Source organism: Thermobia domestica, chromosome 18, assembly GCF_964235325.1.
Source record: "Thermobia domestica chromosome 18, izTheDome1.hap1.1, whole genome shotgun sequence".
NCBI classification, from domain to species: Eukaryota; Metazoa; Arthropoda; class Insecta; order Zygentoma; family Lepismatidae; genus Thermobia; species Thermobia domestica.
Genome location: NC_137471.1, coordinates 2762032 through 2784982, shown reverse-complemented (window position 1 = coordinate 2784982; position 22951 = coordinate 2762032). Strand labels below are relative to the sequence as shown.

General features: G+C 34.1%; 1 protein-coding gene across 1 annotated transcript; it reads right to left on the bottom strand.

The window, feature by feature from the left end:
• Positions 1-8779: 8779 nt before the first annotated feature.
• Positions 8780-20702, bottom strand: LOC145675553 (uncharacterized). The gene is made up of 3 exons (XM_081746055.1): positions 20545-20702; positions 13009-13128; positions 8780-9526 (listed from the first exon to the last, which is right to left on the bottom strand). The coding sequence occupies exons 1-3, from the start codon at positions 20666-20668 to the stop codon at positions 9201-9203; spliced, it is 570 nt and encodes a 189-aa protein (XP_081602181.1). The 5' UTR covers positions 20669-20702; the 3' UTR covers positions 8780-9200.
• Between the last annotated feature and the right edge of the window lie 2249 nt (positions 20703-22951).

Below are 22951 nucleotides of genomic sequence, written 5' to 3'. Positions count from 1 at the left end.
ATTGATTCTTTTGACAAATCTGGAACACCTGACAGTTTGCATAGATGTAACGGATTTATACAAATTTTACAAAGAAAGTGGTGAAAGCTTTCAATATCCAAACTTTAGTCTTAAGTCAATACAGATCATATGTGTGGTACCACAATATTTGGATTTGATCAAATCTATTTTCCCCAATATTAATGAATTAAATATAAAGTTTTTCATTGATGTTCAAGACGGAATGATATCAAAGTTTCAACAGTATCTAAGTGATGTTGGAATTAATTTAAGAAAGTTATATCTGGGTCACAATTTACCATCATATGACTTGTGGTTTTACTTAAAACATTGTCCTAATTTGGAAGAACTGGAAATTCTTGATCCATTTCACCATAACCTAATTTGGAGTAACATGAATGAATTGGTACCACACACAAAACTAAGGAAAGCAAGGATCTGTACTCCAGCAACAAATAAATTGGCGCAACTATTTCTCGAGAGCACATCTGGTTTGGAGACAGTGTTTATCCAGGCTGTCGAAGACAACTTTTTTTCTTCTCTTTGTGCTACTGCAATATCTAGTAAATTAATTGAGCTTTTAACACACGCTAGCAGAAATTTTAGAGCAGAGGATGTGGCTAAGTTTTGGCAATGTAACCAACACATAAAAACTATGGGATGTTTCCATTTTGGAGTCGAAGATTTGGGTTTGGGCACAAATATAGATCTTGTTTTGATACGATCGTCAAAGCGCGAAGATTTCTAAGTGGACTACATCATTTCTTGTGTTTAGTTAAGTAGCTGTTGGAAATAACCGTCTTATGATGCAATAGTTTAAATCAGTGATTCCAATTTTCAACTTTTTGTTATTGTTGTTGTTAAATGATTGAATATAATGGATGTTTGACGAAGTTTCAATCCTTATAGTATAAATTACACTACACTAAACTTCTTGGTATGGACGTCATAAAGCCTGATACTAACCAACAGGCCCGCAAGCAGCCACAGAGGTTTGGGAGGGCATAAATATGTTAGGAGGGGCCAAGTCATTAAATATTCTCTTATCAATAGCTAAAGTGTTTTTTTTAAAATTAATAATAGCATTTTGTGTCAAAGTTTGAGGGTCCATGAAAAAATGTGGTCCAGGCCTCCTTCTGGTTGCGGGCCTGCTAACCAAGTATCTTAGGAATATGTGATCAGTACATCCCGACTCTCGTTTTTCTTTACAGTTGCTGATTTACTTGAATGTAGTCAAATACTTTTTTCTACAACCAAGTAACTCCATCTTGTACTCAAGTCGCTGGGTATATGAGGCACTGCTACGCTATCTAAAATGGCTTCCTCTACGGTCATTCATCTAAGTATTACTATGACTCGATATTTTAAATTTCGCTGACTTCATGGAATCCAGGAGAACAGCGCAATTAATTTCTTTCTTCACGATATACCTAGGTATATACTTCAAGGAAAAACATAATTAATATTAGGTAGTTTTGGAATACTGAGCCAATACAAAGTTAACCTGATCTAATCTAATCTAATATACCGGTAGCGTAACCTAACCTGAACCAACAAAAAAAAAAAAAAAAAAAAAAAAAACAGAAAATATAATAAGAAAGTCAAAAAAATTCTTCCTCCCCCAAACCCAAAAATGTGCTTTAATATTTTAGAAATGTGCGACTTTTTCAACACATATTTTTGCATTGACTTTTAACGTTTCATTTCCTCGTTTCTTATAGCAACTTACAAAAAAATGCAAGGACTAGGTTATTAGGCTATATTCTCGTTAGAACAAGAATTCAGTTAGCCTTCCAGTGTTAACTTATTGATTTTCTTACACTGTTAAAAATAACTTCTTAAATTTGAGAAACCGTTTCTTATCTGTGCACCGAGACACTATTTTCTTAGAAATGAGAGTTGCCAATTCTCACTCGTAACGAAAGTAATAGTATATTTCCTCATTTCGCTTTATACAACTTCATCTACTTTTCTTCATTTCTCATTAATGAGAATTTCAAACTCTTGTTTCTAAGAAAATATATTCTCGGTGCACAGATAAGAAACCGTTTCTCAGATTTAAGAAAGTATTTTTAACAGTGTACCTTTACATTACGTGCTCCAGTTCGTCTTCATGTACATCAAAAAGTATTTATTTAGAATTATTTTTCAACAGTTGGATCTTTGGATGATTCAAGTAGTTTTGTTACTGCCACTCTCCATGTAAGTATAACGTTTCAAAACTAATATTTCAATTCTAAGCATTACTTCTAACAGACCACGAATGGTGTATGTTTCACTTTATTTTCATGTAAATATATTTACCCATTTACTTATCTTTCATCTATTTGCTTTGTAACGTTCCTTATTTCAAGATTTTCAATTCTCTCTCAGTCAATATGTAACATAACCACTGTAAACTCTACCATATTTCATGTCTTTGGAATTCATCGGATACAAATTATGCCGGAAGTACTAGAGGAAATAAGTCATGCCTATTGTATCTTAACAGATAAAGAATGCTCGGTGGAACTGTGCTGAAAGCACCGAACAACGTGTAAGTATCGGTGGTCACTACCAAGCTAGTACTGCAAGTAATTTACGTCAGCGTAGGACGAAACAAGAGGGCCTGCGCGAAAAGAGGCACGATAGTGAAGGTGAGTACGCGCATAAAGAAAAATCTATTTGTTTCATCATATGCAAGTACAGCTGAAACTAATGCCATTGTCCATGTCTGTGTAAGTATACCAATTGCAGCGGAGAATGTAAAGTTTATCCGATTCCTTTAAAATAAAAATAAATAAATTGAAACTTCAAACGTCGTGATTGTTTTGTTACACTCGAGTCTAGAGTTGATTTTATAGATAACGGGTGATGATGGCCTCGAAAATTAAAAAAAAAACACCTGTTAAGCACGTAGCACTGGTTTTAATCTTAAAATCTTGAACTTCTTTATTCTAAAATAAATTCTTTTTATGAAAGAATTAAGTTTTCACGTTTCTGAGGTTTGAAAATACAATTCTGATAGCTGAAAATAAACATGGTAAGCACTACTGAAAGGAATTATTTTGTAAAGTTGCATCGGTCCAAGCATTAATGGCATAAATGGATTAAATATGTAGGAAGCGTATGGAGAAAAAAGACAATATTAAAAAAGAAGAGAAAATTTATTATGATTGATATACAAGTATATACCTTGGTTATTTTTGGACGTAGTCCGTAAACCTAGTCAGACATTTCTGGTAGCATGACACAAGCTTCTGTATACACTCTGTGTAAAGATCTGCCACCTGAGATCGTACCCAACCAGAACTCATGTCTTGAGCATTTCATTGTCGTTGAAACACTTCGATGCAAGCTGCTTTTTCAGGTTAAGAAAAAGAAATGCTAGAGGTACGGTCTGGGCTGTAAGGGGGATGATTAAGTACTTTCCATCGAAATTGCCTCAATAGTATGAGCATCTATACGTGGGTGGGTGTTGTCATAGATCAGAATAATTCTTCTCCGCCGATTTTGGATGGCACGTTGCAGATTATTTCATGTTTGGCAATTGATCGTCCTAGTTCCAAGAATTTTACAAGAATCACATTCTTTTAGTCCTAAATCACGGCTGCCGTGGTTTTGTGTACTGGTAGTGTTTGCTTGAATTTCTTCGTTTTAGCAGAACCAGAGTGCTGCCATTACATTGGCTGTTGTTTCGACTCCCTAGTGGTGTACGATATCTCCCATCACTAATACTCGTAAGAAAATAACTCATGCTCCCCAAGCGGGCTAAAATATCACATTCAGCTGTCATTGTTTGCTCTTTGAATTCTAAACTCAAGCTTCGACTGATTCTAAACCCAAGCTTTTAATATGACTGGGAATGTTTAGAAATATACGAATTTTTGCGTAGTTTATGCCGGAAAATTGTTTACTTTTCATATATGAGAACTTGCAACAAAATGGATTTTTACCTCTCATTTCTGATGGATTGCACCCCGAAACAATGGCATTATGTCAGAAGGTTGGAGCAACAGATATAACAAGTTTGCTTAAAATTGAATGATTAATGTACGAGAGTCGTCATAGGACAGACAAATGAACACACAGATATGCAGACATACAAATGCCGGTTTGAGTCGAACTGAACTCCGTCCATGCCATGGCTGCGACCGTTCACACATACCATGCTCTTCCGCTACTGCTTTCTACACCATTTCCTTTGGTTCTGGTTAACTTCGTGTCGCTTCATGTACTACGAAAAAAGCCGAAGGATCGCGGCCAACGAGCCACGACAGGACTGGTTTCTCTTCCAGTCGGGGCACATCATGTGTGAATTAAAAAAACAACCCAATGAATTTTCAATGTTAGAATCTGAAGAGAAACTTTGTGGACCAGAGTATGGTATGAGAACGGTACACTATGTATGTGTCAATATATTAATCTTTAGAAACTCACTATGGTCACTTTAAATACAATCATCCATTGTTTTTACGGATCTGGATTTAACCCTTTATTTGGCAGTGTTGCTCTCAAGCAACATCGCATTCTATTGCGTTATCCGCACGGATTATAATGTCACCGATCATTTAATTGGCATTATGACTTTCATAAAATATTCATATACATGATTTCGCGGGCCGCTTCTTTAGATATTTCTAATCTTTGTCAACAGGGGACAGTCAAATTTAGAATTGTAGAAGCTTTATCTTCTACTTTCCGCTGTGGTTTCTTGCTCTGTAGGAAAATATTTCAACGAAACTGTTGCTAATTACTGAGAGTATTTTTATAATATTTGACCATAATAGGGTAATGCTGCTCAGTAGCTACACATAAGACATATTTTTATGGCAATGTTGCTTTTAAATAAACACTCTGTATTTTGTAGCTAAAGTACAAAAATAACTTAAAAATTACGAGATTATGATCAGGAAGACGTGGTTCAACCATAAAAACAAACTAAATATTTTAATGGTAATACTATCAATGCTTGCCAATTAAAGGGTTAACGAACTTGGACGTAGGTCCTAACGATGAAAAACTGGAGTAGCTGATTCAGCCAGAATGTCCAAATTTAAACTAAAAACGTTAAATTTATTTTTATATATAGTTAAGAGTCTTCATCCCGGCGAAATTAAAATAACGCTAATTTTACAGTAATTATGTGATATCTTCAAATAGATAAAATATAATAGAAATGTGGAACAAGAGCGCCCTAGACAATATCATTTTACATGAGATACCGTTATCACGATTCACTTATCTGCTTTCGATTTCGAGCCATTTTGAAAATCGGCATTTATTTTCGCGTTTCTAAACAGCTGAAAACGGAAAGCCACTAGCTGACTTGTGATAACGGTACCTCACGCAAATTAATATTGTCTAGGGCGCTCTTGTTCCACATTTCAGTTATCTTTTATCTATTTGAAGATATCACATAATTACTGTAAAATTTGCTGTATTTTAATTTCGCCGGGATGAAGACTCTTAAGAAACTAGAGGATGACAAAAGGTTATCGATTGAAAAAAGAACTCCATAAATACATAAAATACTAAAAATATTTTAATTAAAATAGTTTTATTTATTTTTCTTAGAAAATAATACTGAAGAAAACAATAGTTCTTTGCAATGATTGCTACAATAAATATGCAATAAATAGTGAATGAGCAAATAAAAAATATTTTGTATTTCATGAATGATAAAAAAAAAAAAAAATGGAAGAAAATTTTGAGATTATAAATATACAAGTATATACACATATGTACAAATGCTTGTAAAACATTATTTTCAGATATAAGTGTGCTTCAACACTTACAATACAATAAAAAATGTATGTTATTTTTATTTAATTAACATCAAGTATGTTGCTGGACTATGATAATATAGAAATGTTCGTACTTCCTATAGATGTAATGTTTCATAAAGGACTAAAGATTATGTAATGCACGTGTGTGCTATGTGTACATTTTTTAATAGTCGATATTAAGTTATTTATAAATAGTTTAAGCAGGGCTCGAAAAATTCAGTTTCCCACGTGGCTATAGCGATCCGAAATGTTCGTATTTTTCTGTTTCCGATTAAATAAATTTATTTCGGCCTTTTTCCTGAAGAATGTCAACTTGAGTTTTACGTGCAGAAGTAGAATACGGTATCAAAATTTATATATCAATGTTCGATTCCCGACGGGAGCTCATCTGGTTCGCAATCTATTCTAAGCTGTAGGTCCACGTCTCATATAGCCTCGCTGCTGAACGGCACGCTAAACTCAAAATCAAATCAAATCAAATATAACAGTGACATGTCCTTCTGTTGGAGCGTGCTGACACCCACTCACTTTGCATAGGTGAGGATGGGTGATGCTATCAGAATCAGAAATATTTGTTCAAAAATATAATTATTTCACCGATTATCTGCTAATGCCTTCTAGACGCTTAGTTACTTGTCACTTGTCTGCCAGTTGCGTACAGATTTACAATATTCCTGCAAATTTAAATGACCTAACTAACATGTCTGCAAACTTATATTTCATTAAAACGACTATTCGTAAGAAAACCATCACAACAACCTGTACTAGCTGTTCACTACAAACAAGTATAGAATATATTTCGGTTCAAGGTAAAGTAAAGGTGGAGGTCCGCGCGACTTGGCGAGGTGCGTCCGTAGGAAGTAAGTGTGCATGCGAAAGAAGACAAGTGTGAAAAACATTTGAAGACAAGTGTGAACACATAATTAGTGTTAGGTAGTCACTACCAGCTAGATTTGTATTGTAGTACTACAGTAATTAACCATACCTTTTAACGTTATTTCTCCTTCACATGACTTACATATTCTTCGTCTTAATAAAGAATATCTTTAAACATTACTCTGTTTTGTGAAACAAGAGATTTTACATGTAAATTTCTATTTTAAAAAGTGGCATCGTATTCTTAATTAGCACCGGACTCTATACAACATGTACCATGTCCCATTCTAGCAATATGTTGATCTTATTACCCGGTGACTCGTAGCTATTGTGTGAAGTTCCCCCATCATTGTATACCTTTCACTCGTTGGTTCTTTTTTTATTTTTAAACACCAAAAGTTCCCCTTATTGTTTGGAAAAACTCTCAATCTTCATTGTTTTATGCTTAACTTTTACATCCATCCAATATCATCATCATATATCTATACAAATTATCTCTGATTAATTTATACGAAAAGATATGTTTCATTAAGTACCCATTGTGTATAGTAACAATTCTTCAGAACTTAATTTATACGAAAAGATATGTTTCATTAAGTACCCATTGTGTATAGTAACAATTCTTCAGAACTTAATTTATACGAAAAGATATGTTTCATTAAGTACCCATTGTGTAGAGTAACAATTCTTCAGAACTTAATTTATACGAAAAGATACGTTTCATTAAGTACCCATTGTGTATAGTAACAATTCTTCAGAACTTAATTTATACGAAAAGATATGTTTCAATAAGTACCCATTGTGTATAGTAACAATTCTTCAGAACTTTATTTATACGAAAAGATATGTTTCATTAAGTACCCATTGTGTATAGTAACAATTCTTCAGAACTTAATTTATACGAAAAGATATGTTTCATTAAGTACCCATTGTGTATAGTAACAATTCTTCAGAACTTAATTTATACGAAAAGAACTTAACTTTATAGCTTTACCAGTATTTTTGGCTCATAGATGAGTATTTTTATTTTAGAATAGCGTAAGGCTTTTTTCATTTTTATAAATACTAACATCTAGTTGTTTGCTCTCATTTTAATGTATCCTATAACAAACTACAGTAATACATGAACCAAACACACAGAAAAATTTGCAGTAGATGCTACTCAAAATAAGAAAAGATCGACAACACAGTAATGCCTGTTCAAAAACCTTTGTTTCTTCATTAGTTTCCGATAGCTCACGTGACTATTTCATTGATTGGCTATAACTGACAGCTGAAAGCTAAGCAGCGATAGATGCAAGAGTCAAATGGAGCCGAGAACAAACAGACACCTAAATAATTCAAATAGTTGAATGCAGCCGTCATAGAAACAACACCCCTGAAATCAGTAAACTTGAGTAGACGAAAGGAACATAAATGAGCATACTAAGGTAGTGGATAGAACGAGGAATGAACGAATAAGGAATATAGTAAACATAGCAGTCCTGAAGGAGAACATATAAGGGATACTGCTCAGATGATTTGACTATATGCATATTATGAGTATGATGATCATTTCGTGGAAAGAAATGTAATGGTGATGAAAGTGTGAAGAAAAGAAATGGATACAAGTGATCGATGGTAAATTTAACTATGGAATAAGTGAAATATAAAACAGCCCATAGAAGGCTTAGTAAAAACAGCAATCAGTGTGGAAATGGGTAAAACTGATAGAAGAGCAAATGACATGGCGTAACTTTGATGTATGAATGAGCTACCATTTAAATTGGCAAAACACTACAAAATGCTGAGAAAGTTGAGAAATAATATGATTTAGAATGCAGAGTCGATATTACTATACTATAGAATGTCAACTGCAATTGTAACTTGCTGTTTCGTAACACATTACAACTCTCGTGTATCTTAAGAGTAAAAGTATAACATCGCTACTAATTTCCGATAATATCTATATGTAAATGTAAGGCTTGAACTAGAACAAACTTTTAACTATCTAAATATGTTCTAGTTTCGTTTCTACGTTTCCTCAACAGTAAAATGCTATATGAATAAATGAAAATCTTTACGGTATAAGTAACATCTTGGTCAAAATTTCAATTTGACACAAGTTCATAAATGACAACTCATACAAGAAAGTTCGTGCGGAAAAGAGATTTAAGCAGAATAATGTTCTTTGTTAGAGGTATAGTTATTTGTAGTCGCACTTTTCTTCAGAAAGTTCTGGGATCAGAGAACTTTAAACTTATTTTTCTCAGAAACACTTTTTATGCACTTATGCCATTATGATTTTCACGCATTCATATAGAGCATGATGAATTCCAGGATATCAACGATCCAACACAATCTAATTTCACTTTGAATTCACTCTTTATGAATACACATTGTGTGTGCGTCTTGTTCTTTCATGGTATCTGTTCCCCAAAGCTTCATACAAAATTTCCTCCTCGATCTAATGCTTGCTCTTCGTGCCATATTCACCCTTCTTACAGGGTGGCAGAAAAACTTCAATAAATCAACAACTTTAAACCATTTTCGTTGATCTAAAACGAACTTCTGTCGCTACACGGGTAGAACATCACAACACTTGGGAGGTGAAGACGTAGAACAGTGATTGTTATTGTCATAAGTGTGGTCTTTCTTTTCCGTATCTTTGCCAAATAATGATTCGTAAGATGGTGGTTGAAATTCACAATATGGCGGTGGAGGAGGTAATATTTCTTCGCAGTTGTCCGAGATAACAAAAAGTGAGGAATCACTTGTTTGACGTTCTTCCGTAGATTTCTTGCAGCAACACTCTGAGATTATCATAAGAAGAGTCACAGCTAATATTAACACCAGAGCTCCAACGTACCAAATAATGGTAAATACCCCCGTTGTAGATTCATCTGCAAAGAAAAAAATACGAAGGAATTTATTTTAAGAACGTCTTCATTGGTGTCGACAATGTTATAATTTAAAGTTTAATAGCTGAGACAACAAAAAATAATCCTGATTTCTAAATACAATTTATTGTTAGTATGTTCATGTCAGAAGTACGTACATTACTGAAGATAATAAAAAGATAGTATATAAATAATATTCTAGTTAACAGTGCGTTTTATTTTATTTTCGTTAACAGTAAATAAATAACTAAACAGTTTATTTTTAGCAGAATAAAAAAAAACTATTCGTAAAGAATGACATACATTATAGCGTCATAAAAATAATTTTGGTCAACTTTCTTAAAAACTACGCATGAGAATTTAAGCTCAACGATGCTATACTATTCAACTTGATGTTGACTACCTACTGACACATGTGTCATTTTTCCACAATGCTATAGTTAAACAAAAACTAATAAATTTAAGAATTAATAGTAATTTTCAACTATATCTCATTAACCATACTGTACATTTAGGAATTAATGGTAATTTTTCGACTATATCTCATTAACTATACTGTAAATTAAGGAATTAATGGTAATTTTCGACTATATCTCATTAACTATACTGTAAATTAAGGAATTAATGGTAATTTTCGACTATATCTCATTAACTATACTATAAATTTAGGAATTAAAGGTAATTTTCGACTATATCTCATTAACTATACTGTAAATTAAGGGATTAATGGTAACTTTCGACTATATCTCATTAACTATACTGTAAATTTAGGAATTAATGGTAATTTTTGATTATATCTCATTAACTATAATGTAAATTGAGGAATTAATGGTAATTTTCGACTATATCTCATTAACTATAATGTAAATTAAGGAATTAATGTTATTTTTGGACTATATCTCATTAACTATACTGTAAATTAAGGAATTAATGGTAATTTTCGACTATATCTCATTAACTATACTGTAAATTTAGGAATTAATGGTAATTTTCGACTATATCTCATTAACTATACTATAAATTTAGGAATTAGAGGTAATTTTCGACTATATCTCATTAACTATACTGTAAATTAAGGAATTAATGGTAATTTTCGACTATATCTCATTAACTATACTATAAATTTAGGAATTAAAGGTAATTTTCGACTATATCTCATTAACTATACTGTAAATTAAGGAATTAATGGTAATTTTCGACTATATCTCATTAACTATACTGTAAATTAAGGAATTGATGGTAATTTTTGACTATATTTCATTAACCATACTGTACACTTTCATCTTCGTTGAGAAGCTTGATCAGGCTTTCTCATTTACTACCAGTATCATGTTAATAGACGGAAGCATTACCGTACAACTTCAATTTTCAGATTTATAAAGAAAAATATTTGTTTTTCTAGATTTTTCCCATAAATATACACTCATCCATAGAATTTTAGCTCATCTAGATTTCCTCGAAAGCTATGCACTCATCAATAAAAATTTTAGTTCGTCTAGATTTCCTAAAAAGAACTTTTACCTCATTTAGAATTTCTCGAAAACCTCACACTCAGTCATAGAATTTTTAGCTCATCTAGGTTTCCTCGAAAACTATGCAATCATCCATAGTTGTTTAAGCTCATCTAGATTTTCTTGAAAATGAATACTCATCAATAGAAATTTTAGCTCATCTAGATTTTCTCGGAAACTATGCACTTATTCACATAATTTTTTAGTTCATCTAGATTTCGTCTAAAACTATACACTCATCCATAGAAGTTTTAGCTCAGTGAGATCATGGACTAGTATACAGGGTGGTAGGTAACTCCACCGACAAACTTTGGGAGGTGATTCCTTATATGAAATGAAAGAAAAAAGTTCTTATAAACATAGGTCGAAAAACGTCTCATTTCAGAGTTATGAACCGCCGAAAATTCGAAAAATCATGTTTCGAAACGCCCTGCCTTAGAAACTATAGGACCTATAACAAGCGGTTTAAGGAATTACACAGGAACTAGTATGCGAACTATCTAAATATCCATGTTTTACCATCCTCCGTTATCAGCGAAACGAACGCGTTATTAGTACTTAAAGGAGTATCCCTATACCTCAATTTCCTTTTTACAATTCGTTTCGCCGATAACGGAGGCCGCTTGGGATCAATCATGTAGTTTCTAAGGTAGAGCGTTTCGAAAAGTGAATTTTCGAATTTTCGGCGGTTCATAACTCTGAAAGGAGACGTTTTTCGTCCCATGTTTATTAGAACTTTTTTCTTTCATTTCATATAAGGAATCACCTCCCAAAGTTTGTCGGTGGAGTTACCTACCACCCTGTATATATCATCTTTGGACATTTGTTTCATTATGAAACAATTTCAACTTCAACCATTTTTTCCGTCCATTTGCCTTATAAGGAAAATATCAAAAAATGCAGAAACGTGTCTTTAATTATTTCAAATGAGAAGTTTAAATACCAAAATAACTCTTTCCAAGCTTAAAGGATTTCGAGATATGATCATTTTGTTATAACAATCTATTTTTAACCCCAACCTTTTTCTTCCCGCCTTTTCTGCATCTCTTCTAGGGGAAATATCAAAAAACGATGAAACACATGTCTAATTATTTTATTCCTTAATTTAATTGAGGACGAAAGAAAATGGACTCCCTAAAAGCAATCCAAGATTGGGGTTTGGGTGATTTATTTGACAATTTAAATACAACTGAAGGTTATATACCACACCTACTCTTTATCTAGATGTGGTTTCATTTTTATATACCACAAACGTCATCAACAGAATGACCGCCTGTGTGTTTATATGAAAGAACAGTCTTTAAAGAGTTAAATGGGAAGTCCATATACCAAACTTCACTTCTCTATCTTTGAGAGATTTAGAGATATGGACATTTTACCATAATGATTGTCACCTAAACATCAATTTTCATGCCTTTAACCGTAAGGGATTTCGAGATATGGTCAGCTAGTTATAATAATTACAACTTCGAACTAATTTTTCTATCCATCTTTTTTCTACATGTACCAAAAATGCTAAAATATATAATTAACTATTTTAAGTTAAAAGTATGAATAGCAGATTTCCTGTCTCTAATCTTAACAGATTTAGATTTTTCTATCCGCTTTTTTCTTCCCTTCTAGAAAAAAAAAATAACAAAAATTGTGAAAGATGTGTCCAATTATTTTAAATGAGGATTTTGAATAACGAATTTTATGTTTATAATCTTAAAATATTCCTAGATATAGACATCTTATCATTATAATTGTAATTCCCAATCCTTTTCCTTCTCACTCCCTTTTCTTCCCTTCTAACTCAAATATCTTTTTTTTTTTATAAAAAAAAAAGCTGTGAGACCGCGTTTAATTATTTTAAATGAGAAATCCATATATCAAATTTGATGTCTCTAGAGTTCAGTGATTCCGAGATAAGGACATTTTAAGATAATAATTGCCTTGTTTCGTTTTTATAATCAGATTATTATTATTATTTACCATGGCCAACTGGAGCTGTAGAGACGCCTCCATCATTATTCCAAGGGTCATTGTCAATCGGCACATCCATCACATTTAAGGAGAATTTATACCACTGATTGTTTGCATAAAAAGTTGTACCTGAAATTTAAGAAAATCAATGTTAATTATTTTCATAATTATGCATCTATATGTTATGTTTAAAAATTGGTTTTAATTCAGCTTCAAGCATAATGTGGTAATACAAATAGGTGATTTCTTTTTTTTAATTGCATGTTATAGTGAATCATCAAATAAAGTTAAACGTTGTTGACAGTCAGCGAGAAAAGTTTTTTTTCCCGTTTGATGAAATTACTTTCGTAAATAACTTCAGAGTGGAAGGAAAAATTTGAGTACTTTTCAGTAAATTAAAAGAAAGAATATAATTTTCTGTACGTTCAAGTCATACCACCTTTATTCTCAAAGTAAATTGTACCAAATGGAAAGAAATTTTGTCGCTGACTGTACGTTATTATTAACAATTAGTAGATTCAAAACCCACAGAGTCTAAATATGTATGCAGTAGATATAATTAATAAAATTTGGTAGAGACTAGTGTTGCCCACGAAACGAAATGAGACGAGACTTTTTTTTTTTTAAAAAAAAAAAAGAACTTTAGTCTCGTCTCGATTCTCGAGGAATTGTTTCTCGCTTCGTCTTGATTCTCGGAAAGATTTACTTGTCTTGTCTTGAATTTTTTTCCCTTTCGCTTTGCGATTTTATATACAAAATTTATACACTGACTTAAGAAAAAAAATCTCGAAGTTATCAAAATAATTGCACGTCAGGAGAGATCCATGAAGGATGTGATATAAACTATATTTATTAAACATTTAAACTGTACTTATTATTAGAGTATACTAGCAGAATACCCGTTCTTTGCACAGAGAGAACACGTTTCGTTTTGGACCCTAAAGGGCTGAATTTGTATTTAAACTGCATCGGAAGTATTTGTTCAAATCTGCGACCCCGAAATCCATGGATTCGACACTAATATCGGTCATTTCGATCATTTTTAAACCTTTCGCTCCTCCCCGTCTCGTAAGCTGACCGTCAATATGAAATGATAAAAAAAAAAAAAACATCCAAGGCTCAAACCTCATTTATGTTGAAAATTTCATCGAGATCAGTCCGGTGGTTCAAGAGATTAAGAGTCACAAACATAGCCACTTTATCAATTTATATATAAACTAGCTGAACCTGCGCTCCCTACACAGCGCATTATTCACATATGAACATGAATCTCCTTGTCATTCCTCACAACATTTATGCATGTTCCTTTGCAGACAGAAGTGAAGTACGTCTTGATAAAAATCGGCAAGGGGAGATATTTTTCGATTATTTTTTTAATATCTCGCACAGTTTGCAAGATTTGAGCCTACTTCCTGTTGGAGTTTCTAATTCATGTATGATCAGTGTTTTCTTTCTTCTTCCATGCAGTATGTAATAAGCAAATACATTACATACACAGTTGATTATAGTGTCAGTGATATATGGTGTTCATTGGGCAAAACACTCCAAACAACAAAAAATCATTTTACTAGTTAGACTGGAGAAATGGTTAGCCTTCGTTTTTCATTATCATTTGACGATGAAACAAACGCCTGAGAGATATACCACCCCTGAAACTACGTTGTATTGGAATGTATAACTCATAGGATATGATGCTCTACTTTTTAAAATTTCCACACTTACAGTGTACCCCTAAATATGTAAGACCATGATTTTTATATATATTCAATTAGAACTGGACAATCTACACAAAATTTGGAATCGACCAATGAAAGTGGCACGTTTCTAGCACTTGTGGTATTCGAGATCTCATTGTCGAAAGTATCGGAGACAAACATATAAAACTAGCATTTTAATAGATAGATTGTGCAATGACTTGAATATCTTTAAACGTTGATAGATGTTCTTTATTGTGTTCGTACAATCCCTTTATCAATTTATAATTCAAATACTACGAATCATGTAATACTAAAACATTGTTTAACATCTACGTCTTGGTTGAACCAGTGATATCCACGAGACTTAAGAATTGTCATGTTTCTAGACCTTTTCTATTTCAAGTGTGCCCTCGGAAAATATGTGAAACATACTTCGTCCCCATCCCCGCCGCCCTCTTACTTATTAATCCTTCTCTTTGAGTTGGGGAAAGAAGTGAATGACCTCGGCTATGTTGCCAATTTGTCATTCAATTGCTTGGTTTTGGTGAGTGAAGATCGTAGGCTATTTAGAACGGCTAACGAAACAGTGCACAGGAAGGCCCATGAAATAATGCAATGCGGCAACCCTGTCTGTATCCAACTATTGAAAAATCTCGTCCACAGCAACTTGTCCCTTCTCTTTCAAGGGAGATACGGGAAAATATACATCGACAGCAGCGCCAGCTGGGGTACACTTGAAATAGATTGGCTCTAGTATTGTCTCCAATTTTGAAACTATGTTTCCCGTCCTCGTTTTTGAGACGACAAATTTCTTATCCCATGGGCAACACTAGTAAAGAGAATCACGCGAAACGTAGATATTTCAAAGTCACCGTGGGATATGGATAGCCACGTGAAAGTCACCGTTACTATGAAGATATTAACTCATTGGCCCTATTAACGAAGTCGGCCTAGAATATCGTTTTTAGCTATTTACTGCAGAAATTTGAATTTAAAAATTAGTTACTGTCCAAGTGTTATCATGTCGAGTAACGAACGGACGAACATATTACTATATTTTAGTCGTGTCGAGTAACGAACGGACGAACGCGCCGTTTTCGTGTGGATTGATTACAATGATTACAATCATTTTTCGTGTGGAGTAACGGTCGGGGAACGTAGTACAATCCTTTAATTGTGTCAAGTAACAGACGGACGAACGTACTACAATATTTTAATCGTGTCGATTGACGGACGGACGAGCGTGCTACAATCTGTTAATCATGTCAAATAACGGACGGACGAACGTAGAATATTAGAATCTGAATCGTGTCGAGTAACGGACGGACGAACGTACTACAATATTTTAATCGTATAGAGTAACGAACGAAGGAACAAACGCACTACAATCTTTTTTCGTGTGGAGTAACGGATGGAGGAACATACTACAATCCTTTGTGTCGAGTAACGGACGGAAGAGTATGCTACAATCTTTCAATCGTGTCGAATAACGGACGGATGAATGTAGAATACTACAATCTTAATCGTGTCGAGTAACAGATGGACTAACGGACTACAATATCCTTTAATCGTGTCGAATAACGGACGGATGAACGTACTACATTTTTTTTACGATCTTTTAATCGTATCAAATAACGACGGACGAACATACTAAATCTTTTAATCGTGTCGAGTAAGGGCAGGACGAACGCAGTAGAATCTTTTAATCATGTTGAATAACGGACAGACGAACGCACTACAATCTTTTAATTATGTCGAGTAACGACCGGACGAACGTATTAGAATCATTTACAATCTTTCAGTAGTGTCGAGTAACGGGCAGACGAACGTACTACAATTTTTTACAATCTTTTAATTGTGTCGAGTAAGAGATGGACGAATTTATTATAATATTTTATATATCTTAATCGAGTGGAGTAACGGACGGAAGAACGTACTACAATCTTTTACAATCTTCTAATCGTTTATATTAAGTGTAATGTAAATTCAACTCATCAATGTATATTAAAAACTTTTAAAATTAAAAACAAACAAGCTGAGGTTCCGTAAACGCACTTTCAAGGAAGTGAAATTTAAAAATGAAAGTGAAAATGTCAAAATACAAACATAAAATAAGGAACTGATACAGGTGAAAAGCTAAAAACAGGGTATTTAAATTAAACAAATGGTAAACAAAGGGTGAGTCATTGGACCAGTCAATTGGTCAGTCAGAACGGATGTCGTGAGTCGACTTTTAGATTGGATCCTTGTCAGTATGGATCTCAGCCTATACCATCTCAATCTTTCCTGTAAGTACTTCATTAATTATGCGAAGAAGCAACACATAAGAAGTTCATGCATGGAGGTCTTCCTCCATGACAGGCGTAAAATGTTAAAGTTTATAATTTCTATATTTATTATTTTGTAACCTTCTCTATGTAACTTGTTTCAATAATAATCAAGATACATCTGAAGTAGTATTGTCTTTCTACCGAGGATAAACAATAAGCAATATTCTATAATTATTAATTCAAATTAGCAACAATCTTTTTTATTTTAAAGTTACGAAACATAAGGGACGGACGAAGTTATTACAATCCTTTACAAGCTTTTAAAAGCCAGTCACGTGATTGTAATAAATTTATAAATGTATCGCATCAGTTTTAGCAGTTAATACGGAAAGATTGTTGTTTAAATGTTTACTGTATTATTGTCTAGCACGATGCTGCATACAGATTTTGTTTGTGTAAATCGTTTCACAAGAATATTTAAAAGAAAATCAACAAAAAAATAAAATTACAATTTTTAATTTAACCCATAACTTCCCAGCGTGTCCACATGGACACGCAAATAGGGATAACTTTTTATGCCTCGGAGATTTTGTGTGTGGAATTTTGTGACACGGCTCACAGTGAACACATTACAACAATAACAACAAAAATTTCGTTATTTTCACATTTACTACGGTCATACGGAACAAACGTAACTGGAAATATTATAAAATCGGAAAAAAAAAAAATAATTCGGGTAGTTATGGGTTAATATAAAACAAAATTACGATTCTACAACATATGTATAAGTTAACCCATTACCAGCCAAACACTTGTATCGTTGTTAATGTCATAAAATGTGTTTATTCATAACTGTTTGAGATATAAAGTCGACTAAAAGCAGGGAATTTAATAGGTGAATTCTGTATCATGCAGAAGAGACTGTGAACAAATGAGAGGAAATGAAATATTGGAAGAATATCTTTCCAAACACTTTCAAAAAATAGTAAAATAAACCGTCCCAAAAAAGGGACAATGGCTGATAATGGGTTAAGAACGTCATTTGTTTAGTGTTTTCTACCAGATTTTTCCCTAGCCAAATTTTAACTGAAAGTCCTATAATCCTTTGACACGAATCAGTAATCAAAGTATTTTTCAAACCTAGTAACATTGTAAGAAAACTTTATGAACTGTTACCAAAACGAAATCAAAGACAAACAAACAGGAGGTGTTTAGTTGCACAGTTCGTACTCGAAGAATAATTGGTACTAATGGTTGTTAACTAAGAACTTCTAGTAAGTAATAAATATTATGTAATGCAAAGTTTATGCATTCGGAGTTGGAACAAAGCAAATCTTTAGAACATACTCTTTTTTTCTTTTTCAATTGCTGCAGTTATTATTATTATTATTATTATTATTATTATTATTATTATTATTATTATTATTATTATTATTATTATTATTATTATTATTATTATAAAAAAGGAGTTTGGTTTGCCAACAAGAACTACTTTATGTATTTACACTGTCTGTCCGCCCGTCCAGCAGACAAAATAATAATAATAATAATAATAATAATAATAATAATAATAATAATAATAATAATAATAATAATAATAATAATAATAATAAATTGATGGCTCACCATTATTTTTAGCAAAGATGTAAATGGTCAAAAGTTTCGGATGGAGTTTCGTTGATATTCAAACCAGGGGGATAAAAGTGAGGGGGAACGCGGGGGAACATCATCATTTCACTTCCAAAAAATATCTATGGCATCCCTTCACTTCCAAAAAACAGAGAATGGGCAAAGATAGGCTTGGGAAACGGCATAACGTCATGAGTCTCTCCCTCCCTTTAATAGATCCACTTTTAGCCCTGATTCAATCCGGAAATGGTAGAAACCAACCATTTCAGATTTTTACGTTGATTGATATAGAATAAAAGCGACTTTCTGCTATCAATTAATCGTTATAAGAATATATTCCATTTCCAGTTTAATTTCTATGTACTAAAAACAGTAATATTAGATATCTACCACCACTTCTGGTATCAATATTAATTGAAGAAGTATCGCATCAAACAAATTCCTTAGCACGGTGTACCCGTGACATTATTGCTTATGTGATAGCACTTCGTGGCAATGACTGTAAAAATGACTTAATCATTGTCCTCATTAATCTTAATGAGTCTCGCTCTAGCTCAGACTCACACTCGCTAAAGTTCAGTCACGCTGTCCTCAACGGCGCTTGCATTTGGTCATGCTAGCATTCACTAACCTCATTGAGGCTTACGCTCGCTAAGGACTTGGTCACCCAATCCTCAATGGCCTTCACATTTCGTCATGCTAACACTCACTAACCTCATTGAGGCTTACGCTCGCTAAGGATTCGGTCACCCAATCCTCAATGGCTTTCGCATTTGCTCGTGCTTGCATTCATTAACCTTATTGGTGCTCACATTCGCTCAAACTTAGGTTTGGACTTGCTACCCACCCATAGCGCTCGTGAAAACACGTGCTTACGCTCAATTCTTGAGGTCGAGGCCAACCCAAACCCGACAAAAAGGAGTTTGGTCGTCTCCTTTTTGTAGACAATAGTTGGATTGCCTTCAAAATGTTTGGTATTTTATTGCTGGCTTAACCAAGATCATATTTAACATTTTTTGCCGACATCGGCCTCACGCGCATCATTTGGGGCTGTAGAGGGCCACTTGTCTCCCCATGAGTTTGGCGTGTAAATACATACGCATTTTAATCAATAATGTAGTAATTGAAAACATGAAACTCTGCTTATATAGGAGAGTTTTTATCCACTAAGCAAAACCTGAAATGACGCTAATAAGCGGGCCACTAGAAAATTGCTACCACAAAATATCAATAAATACTATGGAAGAAAATGTGATATAGTGAAGTCAATAATCAACATATAATAAAATAGTATCTATATAAGTGAGTTTTAGTTAATTAAAGTAAAATTGATCTGATTGTACATCAACATGATGTTACTGCTGAAGAGTTTCTCTTCGCACTTTCTCTTGGTCGAAGGTTTCCATCACATTACCATCATCCAGGGACCATGCCGTGGGGGGAGGGCGAGCGGGGCGACGGCCCCGGGCGCCGAAGTAAGGGGGCGAAAAATTCGGAAGGAAAAACGAAAAAAGATAGGAAAAATTGCTTGGAATATATGTATGGGGGCGCCGTTGTATACTCTCGCCCCGGGCGCTGATTTTCCACGGCACGGCCCTGCCATTATCATTGTAAATTGTAATCTACATTTTCAAAATTTCCGTGGAAATATGTCACCTTAGCCATGGCCCCCTGTGTCCGTATGTAAATACTAGCCTGGGCGTAATTGTACTGAAATTCGAGATAGTCGTAAAGAACAACGTCCAGAACTTTGATGGACGTACATGAGCACAATTCTCTTTTTAAATTGACGTATGCTGACTGAGTAAAACAACGAAAAGTTCTGTGTCCACCGGTCATCGAAGCCGGGTCACACGCAATAATCGCACATCTTCACGAAAACTTATTTTAAAAAATATTTCTTAAAGAAAAAAAGTTACTAGATTTAAATTAGTGTGTTTTTCACCTACCTTCTTTACGGATCTCCATCGCACAGATCTCGCGACAAGCACAAAACAAAACTATTGAAAAGAACACAATCGAGTTGAACAATGCCATGTTAACGGACATAAACTTATCACAATCACAAAACATTATGAAGGTTTTTACCACTACTTCGTCTGCTTCATATATATGTATATACGTGTATGTGTGTGTTTGTGTGTGAGAGTGAGTGTGTATATATAGCTTTTGTATATCTATCCGTATCCATAGCGACATGTTTCATTCTCTTGCAACTACAGGGTTGCCACTGTATGACATCACACATATGTTTATCACTTAATCAAATACGAGATTTTTTTTTTTTTTTAAATCTTGTCTAGCTTTTTATCATATTCATTGATTCGCTCTGTTGCAAACTAACTCATTGTTTACGTTTTACAAGCTGAAGTGTCCTTTTCTTTGACTAGCATGAGAGATAAGAGTAACGGAAGCACGTACGGTACAACATTTGGCTTCTAGCTAAAAGAAACTAGTTCGAGTTTACAGCAAGGTGACCAGACGTCCCGTTTCAGCTGGGACAGTCCCTTTTTTCCAACTATTGTCCCGTTTTTTTCTGATTCTGGGACGGGACGCCTAAATGTCCCGTTTTAAAGTAAAAATGACCTAGGTGTCCCGTAATTATTATTCAAAATATAAATCGTCAATGCAAATTCTACTCTCTTCCGTACCAACAATCGTTGCCAAGGTTCAGCCGTGTCTAGAACTTCTGAATGTTCATATGTAAATTGAGTGTTCGTGGTCCAAGTAGGAATTGAGTGGGAATTCTGAGTGTTCAACTAGTTAAAACAATTGTTGGGTAGAACTTGCAATCGGGAACCATTATTTGTTGTGCGGTACATGTAAAGTTAGAAACGGTGTGTTATGACTCTTAGTTGTGTATTTTGTAAATTGAGAACACTGCTGAGTCCCAAAATGCAATCTGGAAGTCAGATACACCCCACCCACCCCCCGTAGCCGATTCGTATGCGTCCCGTTTTCGCAAGTGAAAATTCTGGTCACCTTGGTTTACAGGAGCTGAAATTAAATCTGTGAATACAACGTTCCACGTTTATGCTTGTTAGATTGAGGGAGACAATGATTAAAGCAAGTGATGATAACGGAAGAATTGGTGGAATGAAAAATGGGAGGAAACGGGAGTACCAGATGTCCACCACAAAATTAATTGTCTGGGAATCGAACCAAGGATCCTACGCACCGAAGATAAGCATTCTACCACTGAACCACCGTGACCTCTAACATATTGTAGGGTTGTCCTTTTCGAGAATATTGTCCAGGAAAAACCAGCCCACAAAATTAAACTACCCCTTCTGAACTTATTCTTCTTTAAAAAAAAAAAAAAAAAAAGCTTATAGCCCATATCGTATTATAGCGTTGTTATATGAACCGAATTTTTTGAACAGTTTTCGAGAAATTGAAACTTTTTGTTACCATCTTTCAATAAATTGCCTTTATTTTTGGATATAAGGAAGAGAATTCGAAAAACTCCCTTGGAAATTCTTATGAAAACCTTAATTTTAAAATTTGATCTCAATACGTTGAAAGATATGGTCTCTAGGCGTATACATATTGTACGTATTTTATGTAGGGACGAACAGACTTCTGAAAACCCCATTTTCGGTATATAGGGCCCATTAAAGTATATAGGATGATTCACACATAGAGTGCCTTATTCATGCCGTTCCCCTGCCATGCTTCGTCCGGGCCACGGCCGCGACCATTCACAAATATCATGCCGTGCCGCTGCTGCTATCTACACCATTTGTCTTGGTTCTGGAACACTTCGTGTCGCTTCGTGTGCTCCGAAGAAAGCCGAAGGATCACGGGTGACGAGCCACGACCGGACTTGTTTCTCGTCAAGACAGATTGTCGGGGCACGGCACGTCATGTGTGAATTTAAAAAAGACAACCAAATAAATTCTCCATGTCAAAGTTTGGAAAGAAACCCATGTAGAATATTTATTCTATTAGAAGCTGCTGTTTCTAACATAAACAAGTAGAAGTGTCGCGTGTACACCACGAGAAATAGTTTGGTTTGTATGGCGTAGTATCTTCTCAATTAGTACTGAAATGACCTCTTCCGGGTTTAGTAGAGAGGTTAAATGTATTGTTGAGACGCAGAGAATCGCTTTCCGCTATATATACCTATTTTTAATCTGTAACGATTAACATTAAAACTGGAAGTGGCTGATTTCTGTAATTTCCGGTTTGAATATCGGGTTAAGCCCTTATCATTTTTGCTATATATATCATAGATCAGTATTCAAACCGGAAGTTGTATGGTTTTCTATCACTTCTGGCTTTAGTACAGAGTTAAAGATGGAGATGAAATATATTCTTGAAATACTTAATCGATTTCAACCAACTGCTTCTCGC